We start from the raw sequence: 9,471 nt of genomic DNA on the forward strand, positions 1-9,471 counted from the left end.
TTGGCGGGCCCAGGCTGGATTCGAACCTGCCACCTTAGGTGTATGTGGCTGGCACCTTAGCCACTTGAGCCACATACACTGAGCTGTGGCTGGTGCCCTTAACCACTGAGCTATAGGTGCTGAACCTAGATCAGTGATTTTTAACTGGTATGCCATGAGAGGATCTTAAGAATCCCACAAAAATTTTTAAAGGGAAGTTTAAAGCACAGTATATTTTTTTTTTACTCCTTTTTTTTTTTTTTGACAGAGTCTCACTGTGCCCCTTGGTAGAGTGCCATGATGTCACAGTTCACAGCAACCTCAAACTCTTGGGCTTAAGTGATTCTCTTGCATCTGCCTCTGAAAAGTAGCTGGGATTATAGGTACCCGCCATAACACTGGGCTATTTTTTGTTGTAGTTGTCATGGGTTAGCAGGCTGGTTTACTTTTTTTTGGATCAATATAATTTAAGTGTACCACAGAAGTTTTTAACTAGGTTTAAGTGCGCTGTGGAGTAAAAAGAGTTGGAAAACACTGGTCTAGATTTCTAGCAGTCCATGGATGGGGATTTTTCTGAAGTCTGTCCACAAAGCATACCCACAAGCAATGAGGCTGAAAAATAAAAGAGAACAGGTATGTGGAATCTGTCAAAATCTATCAAGTGCTCAATCCTGCTTGCTTTTATAATTTGGTTATAGGAGGTTAAGAAAGTTATTCATAGGCTCAGTGCCTGTGGCTCAATGGCTAAGGCGCCAGCCACATACACCTGAGCTGGCAGGTTCAAATCCAACCCAGCCTGCCAAACAATGATGGCTGCAGCCAAAAAATAGCTGGGTGTTGTGGCTGCCGCTGGTAGTCTCAGCTACTTGGGAAGCAGAGGCAGGAGAATCGCTTGAGCCCAGGAGTTGGAGGTTGCTGTGAGCTGTGATGCCATGGCACTCTACCCAGGGCGACAGCTTGAGGCTCTGTCTCAAGAAAAAAAAAGTTATTCATAGAGATCTAGAGACCTGGTTTTCTATCACCTATGTGGGTATTTCCTAATGGTGGCACATTAAAATGAAATTGTCTGATAGCTCTCAGGGATGGGTGTGGAGGATCGATCTTGTCTGCCTCTCTGCTGGAGGCTGTGCTGCTTCTGGCCACTTTTGGGTTCTGTCTTCATGGCCTGGACTAGAGCTTGAATGTGCTCCTACCTCCAACCAAACCTTCCTGAATGGTCACGTTGAGGGATCTCTCTCTTTTGTTCTGTTGGTTTCTTCCTTAGGATGATGGAGATAGCAAGAGCCATGAGGCTGAAGATCTCTAAAACAAGGGTGTCTCTGGCTGCTGGTGGGGAAGAAGATCACAAACTGGGCACTCTGTCCATCCCACTGCCTCCAGCACAGACCTCAGACCGCCAGTCAAAGCGGAGGAGAATTACCTAGATGTGTGCTTTTCAGACAGCATGTGACCCCATCACAGCTACTGGTTCTATTCATTTCCATTTTTACTTTTAATGAACTATAGAAATAATCCCTAAAAGTATAGTCTTTCCATTTTTATTTTTAAAAAGGGAAAAGAAGCTTTGCTTTGGCAAGGGCCAAGGTGGGTGGATTGCCTGAGCTCACAGGTTCGAGAGCAGCCTGAGCTAGAGTAAGACCCAGTCTCTAAAAATAGCTGGGTGTTGTGGTGGGCGCTTGTAGTCCCAGCTACTTGTGAGGCTGAGGCAAGAGCATCACTTGAGCCCAAGACTTTGAGGTAGCTGTGAGCTGTGACGCTGTGGCACTCTACCAAGGGCAACAAAGTGAGATTCTGTCTCAAAAAAAAAAGTTTAATACACGGATAAGGTGCTATCAAATTGCTAGAAGAACTGGAGAACTGAGAATTAGGAGCTTCCTTCTGAAATTGCCAAATTCAATAGCTCACTGCTGAGGGTGTCACTGGGGATTAGAAGCCATTTCTGCCTCATAGCTGCTTCTCAAACTCATTAAACTGGAGAATATTTACCTGGAATGCTGAATGAGCTACCCATGCCTTCCATACCTACATTTCCACCCTGTTGCTTGTTAGCACAGCAGCCAAAACACAGGGCGCTGGCCTCAGTGCTTCCTTCTATGAGGATATATATAGGAGCCTGATTTGCTTCTAGAATTCTAGCAGCAAGGGAATCTTGGAAATGAGTTTCAGCTCTCCAGCCTGTGATACGGGAGGTAAGCTGGAAGGTGGTGAAGGGATGGTAACTGTCAACCACGTTCCTGCCCTGGGAGATAGAACAGCCTGTGTCCAGATGGGTGCCATGAAGACAGGAATGTGACACAAGAAAGCTTAGGGACGTGGCCTAGGGTCTGTCTCTGATCTCCAAGACTCTTCTGAGATAGTGGGCAGAGGCGAGATCTGTGGTGCTCTGCATTGGGAGGCAGGATCAGTGAAGGGAGGGAGATAGCTCCACTGTCTGAGAAATGTGAGGTGGAAGTTCACTCACAGCTGGGCCATCTCTGTTGGGGGATCACAGTGGATGAGCTTTGGGAGTGCTGGTCCTTATTGTCTTTGAGTTCTGGGTTGCTGTTACCAGAGCCACTTCTGTGGTAATGCCACTGCCTAAAATGCGCTTTTCACTATGCTGCTTCAGCTTCTCCACTTCTGTCTGACCCTGGGTAGAAGGCGCTTACCTGGTTTCCCTGCAGCACAGGTGTGAGCAAGAAGTCTGCATGCCTACAGACATATGTCTGTGTTATTAGGCAGTAAATGCTTGTAGAATAATGAAGTTATACTATGCTTCTTCTAGGTCTAGATACTCATTTATTTACTCTTCACACATTCACAGGGAGTACCTTGATCAGAATGTTTCCCAATGTCCTCATTGAAGAAGGGGTCCAAGGGATAGCTGCTGGTGCCCTTCAGAAGGTTCGTAGTTTGTGAGATAACTTATGGGTTTTGCTTATAACAGACTGAAGTCTGTTCCCTGCAGGGAAGCCTTTGTGGCCTGACCTTTTGGACACTGGTAAGAAGGATGAGGTAAAAGAAGGTATATTTAACCCGTGTGCAGAAGACCTTGACCTGGAAATAGCTAATTAGATAGCATTCTTTCAAATCCTTTCAGAATTCTTCTTTAAAATAACTTTATTTTGGTTAAGTCTTTCACACTTAGAGAAAACATGTAAGAATAGTACAAAGAACTGTATATTCTTTACCCAGATTCTCCAACTGTTAATACCTTGGCCAATTTATTATTTGCTTTACATAGTGTTAGATTTCTCTTTGAACCATTTGAGAAAAACATCCTACTCTTTTATCCACAAGTACTTCAATGTGTATATCAAGGGTCCTCAAACTTTTTAAACAGGGGGCCAGTTCACTGTCCCTCAGACCGTTTGGAGGGCTGGACTGTGGGCCCCGGGATGAGTCAGCTGCTAAGCAGGACAGGCAGCAGCAGCAAAAACACCCCAGGGGGGCTGGATGGGTGTCAGACAAACCAAGAGACTTAAAATACAGAGAGGATTTGGTACCACCATGGGGAGATGGGTGGGTGGGTACAGAGCATGTTGGAGTACTTAACTAATACTTGAAGAGATCAGGGAGGGTGTTCCACAGTGGTGTTGACTAAGGAAAAATCAGATGCAACAGGCTCTCTCAGGCAGGTCTGGTGTGTTGTGGGAGAGCGAACCCTGTCCCCTCCAGCAGTGCCAGCTCCTGCAAAGTGTTTCATTTCCCCCCAATCACAAGAGAGAGGGTGACATATCCTCCCATGTATGTCCAGCTGTTATGTGTCCTTTCTTGCTACCTGAGCCCCAGGGAACAGCCCTCCTCACATCTCTCTTACCTACCAGCTCTTAACATTTGACAGTGAATTTTCACACACTGGTCTTAAGAAACATAACTCAGGCTCAGCGCCTGTGGCTCAAGTGGCTAAGGCGCCAGCCACATACCCCTAAGCTGGTGGGTTTGAATCCAGCCTGGGCCCGCCAAACAACAATAATGGCTGCAACCAAAAAATAGCCAGGCGTTGTGGCGGGCACCTGTGGTCCTACCTACTTGGGAGGTGGAGGCAGGAGACTTGCTTGAGCCCAAGAGTTGAAGGACCACTGTGCTACAGGTGCTGAGCCAAGTACTAACTTCTTAAGTGACATCTTGATATAGCACACGTTTTAAGACACTGAGTGACTGAAGGTGGGAAAATGTGTCCATGGACCTAAGGATGACCCTTTTGCCTGTCTGGTGATCACAGGCAGCATGTGACTGTTGATCCTCACAAAGATGCATGGGGCAGGCAGGACTAGAATTGTCACCCTGAGACATCGAGAGGTGCAGTTCTTCCAGATTTGTATCCAGAACCATCATGGGAAAAAACTGAACTGACAAGGTTGTCCCCTCGATTCTCCTATGTCCTTTAAAGGCAGCAGTGCTGGGCCTGCATGGAGCCACCAGGGACTCTAGTGTATACCCAGTAAGGAAAGGCCTGCCAAAAGTGTCTTTTAAAATATAGAACTTTATTTTAGTTACTGAGATTTTCATCAATACTTAGTTCACAGAAAAGTCATTTCTTAAAAAATAATAAAGGCAGCATTTTGTACAGCAACATTGGGGCAGAGTGCAAAGGACAGTGTCAGGGACAGGAGGAGTAGCACTCTCATGCTCACGGTCCTTGGGGAGGCCAGTGCTCCTGGTTCCCTCCCCTCTCCCATCCCACCCAATAGAGCAGCACCGAGGGCCTGGCAGAACCAGCCCAGCCAGGAAGCCATCAGCCAAGTGCAAGATAGCAACCCCATCGTGCTGGTGAAGGCCCCACATGAAAAGCTGAGTGGGAAGGGGACTGTTCAGGCTGAGCCAGCCCTGCATCCAGCCCCCTTCTTTGAGCAATGGGTACTAGCTGCTGGCTCTGGAACCCTGACACATTCACAGTACGGTTCAATAAAGCCCTTTGGGAGCTGGCCTTGCTTCCCACACTCAGACCACTGTCCCTCCCCTAACCCAGGGTTGGGATCTGGACAGATGTGGTCTACCTGCAGGCAGCTCACAGGCAAGTGGGAAGGACAAGTTATGGACCTGGATAGCTCCAAAACAAGGCAGAAAGTGCTCAGTACCCTGAGAGGGAACAGAGAAAGGGCTACTGGGGCTCAGGAGGTGGGCAGAGGGTGGGAGAGCTGTGTGGGACAGTAGTGTCTGAGCTAAACCTTGAGAAACCTGTATAGCCTGGACACATAAGGATGGTGGAAAAGGCATGCCAGGAGGAAGAAGAGAGAACGTGAGCCAAGGCACAGAGTGAGAACACACAGCAGGGTCAGTAAAGGCCAGTGCCCATCCATGAGAATGTGGATACGTACCAGGGGCCCAGGCACCCCTACCTCCATAGGACTGTGCCCAGGAGGGGTGGCTGGTGTGTGTTCACGTGGGATTTGAATCCTTAGAAGGCAGTAAGCTAAAGTCCTCCTGAGTTTGGGAGCTATTTGAAGATGGAGTAGAGCTGCCCAGCCTGGCCCAGCACCTGACTGCAACCCCTGGCTGCCTGAAAGGAGCCTTCTATCATACACTCCCCCTTTCCGTTTTCAGCATGGCCCCATCATCCCTGGGTAGCCTTTCAAGAAGGGCTCCCATTCCCAAGCCCCTTCCTCCCTCGCAGGTCCTTGTCCAAGTCTAAGAGAACTGTATCCATAAGTAAAACAAACTCATTTTCTCCAGCCTCCAAAGGCAGGTTTCTCAGGCACTGTCTCCGTCTCAGCTCCTCTGAGCACCTTTCAGGGCCCAGGGCAGGTCTTTGTCCTCACAGGATGGTGCAGAAAATGCTACGGTTGCTGTGGTAACCACCTTCAACACGGGCTGTGATTCGGGTCGCCATGGCTGTCATCTTCTGTCCACTGTGGGCTGCAGAGGGCCCTCGGAGAGAGTTTTCAAGGTGAGGCCGTGCTGGTGGGTTCACCAGGCGCCATGTATCCGATCTGGAGGTGCAAAACGAAAATCAATGAAATCTTTGATCTACAGCATTTCCTGAGCGCTCTGCACAATCTTACCCAGGGGTCTTCAAACTTTTTAAACAGGGGGCCAGTTCACTGTCCCTCAGACTGTTGGAGGGCCGGGCTGCAGGCCTTGGGATGAGTCAGCTGCTAAGAAGGACAGGCAGTGGTGGCAAAAACACCTGGCGGACCAGGTAAATGTCCTCAGCGGGCCACATATGGCCCATAGGCCGTAGTTTGAGAACGCCTTATCTTACGTTTTGACACAAGATCAATGGATCTGGGTGTAGGTTTTGTCTCTCTGGTGTTAACCAAATAGGTGGGATGTGTGAAACTAAAGGGCAAAAGTCTGACTTTCCAAGTCCATTGCCTTAAAATTCTGCAGATAACGTTGGAAAAATTTCTTCTATGGGCCTCAATTTCTCCATCTTTAAAGATCTAGATAGGATCAGGATTTTTTTTTTCTTTTTTTTCAGAGACAGAGTCTTGCTCTGTTATTCATGCTGGAGTACAGTGGTATGGTCATAGCTCGATGCAGCTCCAAACTCCTGGGCTCACGCCATTCTCTTGCCTCAGCCTCCCGAGTAGATGGTCCTCAGCCCACATTTGACACAAAGCTGAAGCATAGGCCTTTTTCTGACCAGAGCCAAAAGTTGCAGAATTACAAGGTGCAAGGGTAACAATAATAAATGGGCCTAGGTGTGGCTTCTCCAGTGATCTTACTGTGGTTCTAGAACAGTAGTCCTAACCTTTTTGGCACCTGGGACCGGTTTCATGGAAGATAACTTTTCCATGGATGGGGGTGGGAAATCGTTTCACGATGATATAAGTGTATCACAATTATGTACTTCAGATCACCAGGTGTTAGATTCTCATAAGGGCTTCACAAGCTAAATCCCTCACATGCACACTTTACAGTACGGTTAGAGCTCCTATGAGAAATGAATGACCCCGCTTATCTGACAGGAGGTGGAGCTCAGGTGGTAATGCAAGCAATGGAGGGCTGTAAATATAGATGAAGCTTCACCTACTGCTCACCTCCTGCTGTGTGGCCCAGTTCCTAACGGGGCACAGACAAGTACTCATCTGAGGACTGGGGATTGGGGATCATAGTTCCAGAATACTGGTTCAGGCAACCCTAGGAACTTACTTTTTCTTGAAGACTAAGAACTTGTTGTTTTGCATGATGCATTCTCGGTTGTTTGAGATCTGCTGAAAGATGGTCTTGTTGGTTTTGCCCTGGAAGATGATGTTCTCCTGCACCAGGGCCTTAGCACGACCTCGAACTGCAATGCCATAAGCTCGGAATGAATGGATCCGGTTCTTTATTACCTGGGAGAGGCAGCCAGAGCTTGTCACAGACTGCTAGAGGAGCCAGGCAGTTCAATTATTAGTTATAAACCTGAGGCATAAGAACATGCTAGGTAGGTCAACATGTAGCCATAAGAGCATAAACAAGAACAGCCTGGGAGAACCAAGGAAGGCTTCCTAGAAGAGGTGACAGGTTAAGTTGTAGGAGTTTATCAGATGCAGGGCATGGAGAGTTGTTTCAGGAAGAAGCAGCAATGTACAAAGGTCTGGCAGAGAGGGGAGCAGGTGCCAGAAGCCAGGGCCACTGACAACCTAACTAGGGCAAAAGTTGTGTCCCTCTCTCTCTCCCCTTCCTCTGAGGTAAGGCCTGTCAAAGTCAATGACTCATGAAGCCATGGAGCTGAAGTGTTTGGGATTATAATTCCACAAGGGCAGGGACCAACTGTTGGGCTCAACACTGAAATCCTAGCACCTAGTACAGTGCTTTGCATATAAGTGCTCGGAGCTCATAGTCCTCTGGGGAAGACAAACAGGGAAAGGAACAGATCCCAAGTACTGTGGAAAGAGCTCTATGAGGTAGGGGTGGGCTTAAGCATCATACAAATCTAAAAGAGGGGCTCAGACAACCTGGGTGGTGGTGGTCAGGGAGTCTTTGAAGGAAGAGACAGCTAAGCTGTAGTATTGAGGTACAAAAGGGACAAGGGGTATTACACCTATAGAGGGAACAGTGTGTGCACAGGCCCTAGGGCAGGATTTCTCTCCTCATTAAGGATGATTTTGTTAGAGAAAGAGTTGAAATAGCCCTGACTTTGACTGGGACCTGGAGACCAGAAAGCTGCCTCAGGAAGCTCCTAACACTACAAATCTAGGAAGGGACACTCCTACCCCTGAACTCTTATTCATCCTTCAAAGCCCAGTTCATATGTCCCTTCCTGTGAGAAATCCCACTTGCATTTCTCAGGTGAGTTTTGGTTGGAGGGATGATGTCCCATGTAGCACTGGAGTGCTTATGGTTTTGCTTCTCAGCAGAGGGCCAAAGGACTGTTCCAAGGCTGTGTCTTGTGTTGGTACTACATGTCACACACATGCATACATACTCACCTTAGTGTCAGACCTGGGCAGTAGCTGCAGCCCACTGCCCCGGTTGCCAATGATGTCATTTTCAATGACAACAGTGCTATCGCCCTTGGTGATAATGCCATGGCCTCTGTTGTCATAGATACCATTGCCCCGGAGTTCCACCTTGCACTGGGCCTCAACCTTGACTCCACTCTGCCGGTTGCAGGAGATGCTGTTGTTGGTCACACGGGTGGACTGGCTGCTCTGGGCCACAGTGATGCCTCTGTCCCCATTAGCGTGGATCACATTGGTGATAACATGCAGTGCCTCACTGCTCTGGACATAGAGTCCCGAGGCTATGGGCAGAAGGTTCGGGGAAAACACAGGGTGATCCCAAGGTCAGCCCTGACAGCACTAGTCAGAAAAAGCCTTCCCTGAATTGTGCACCCCAGGAGAGAAGTGGAGAAAAAGAGGCAGTGACACTCAGCGCCAGACCTTGGGTTTGTATCTTCCAAGTTGATAACAAGTAGTAGGAGGAAACCTAGGAGCATCATATAAACTCTGTGCCTTCTGAACTAAGTCATTATCAAAGGTAGTCAGGGAAACATGATATGTGAAGACTTCTATGGCTTAGAAATTATGGGACGGCGCCTGTGGCTCAGTGAGTAGGGCACTGGCCCCATATACCAAGGGTGGTGGGCTCGAACCTAGCCCTGGCCAAAACTGCAAAACCAAAAAAAAAAAAAAAAAGAGAAATTACGGTCTTCTGGCATGAATCCTGTACTTGTTGACTCCTTCACCATCAGCATCCTACCACTACTTGCATCTTTTGTGACAGGGCACTCACTACCTTACCTCCTCAAGGGTGCCTATTCCACCTCTAGACAGACAGATAACATCTACTAGAAGGTTGTTTTGCTTTGATTTCCATCCCATAGTATGCCAGAATTTGCTAAAATGTGTTAGAAATTTGGGAAAGGAAAAATGGTGTTTGGGGGTTGTATATACGTAGAGACACTAAGTATATACATAAAATCAGCAAGATTGGCTCAGCGCCTGTGGCTCAAGTGGCTAAGGTGCCAGCCACATACACCTAAGGTGGTGGGTTCGAATCCAGCCCAGGCCTGCCAAACAACAATGATGGCTGCAACCAAAAAAATAAAAAATAGCCAGGTGTCGTAGCGGGTGCCTGTGG

General features: G+C 48.0%; 2 protein-coding genes and 1 pseudogene across 2 annotated transcripts in view; 1 reads left to right on the forward strand and 2 right to left on the reverse strand.

Annotated features, from left to right (window-relative positions):
* The window catches only part of POLR1E (RNA polymerase I subunit E), a 20,009-nt gene extending 18,512 nt beyond the window's left edge, over window positions 1-1,497 (forward strand). The window contains exon 12 of the mRNA XM_003785144.3: window positions 1,244-1,497. Coding sequence (XP_003785192.1) covers window positions 1,244-1,403 — 160 coding nt within the window. The 3' untranslated portion in view covers window positions 1,404-1,497. The remainder of the gene's footprint in view (window positions 1-1,243) is intronic.
* LOC111723681 lies at window positions 1,410-1,510 on the reverse strand (annotated as a pseudogene).
* A 2,953-nt stretch (window positions 1,511-4,463) lies between these two features.
* FBXO10 (F-box protein 10) overlaps window positions 4,464-9,471 on the reverse strand; it is a 58,112-nt gene continuing 53,104 nt past the window's right edge. Inside the window, exons 9-11 of the mRNA XM_012802437.2 lie at window positions 8,319-8,632; window positions 7,057-7,238; window positions 4,464-5,891 (exon numbers count right to left, since the gene is read on the reverse strand). Of these exons, the coding sequence (XP_012657891.1) occupies window positions 5,717-5,891; window positions 7,057-7,238; window positions 8,319-8,632 (671 nt within the window). The 3' untranslated portion in view covers window positions 4,464-5,716. The remainder of the gene's footprint in view (window positions 5,892-7,056; window positions 7,239-8,318; window positions 8,633-9,471) is intronic.

The sequence above is a fragment of the Otolemur garnettii genome, unplaced genomic scaffold (assembly GCF_000181295.1).
Source record: "Otolemur garnettii isolate 467f Iridium unplaced genomic scaffold, OtoGar3 scaffold00014, whole genome shotgun sequence".
NCBI lineage: Eukaryota > Metazoa > Chordata > Mammalia > Primates > Galagidae > Otolemur > Otolemur garnettii.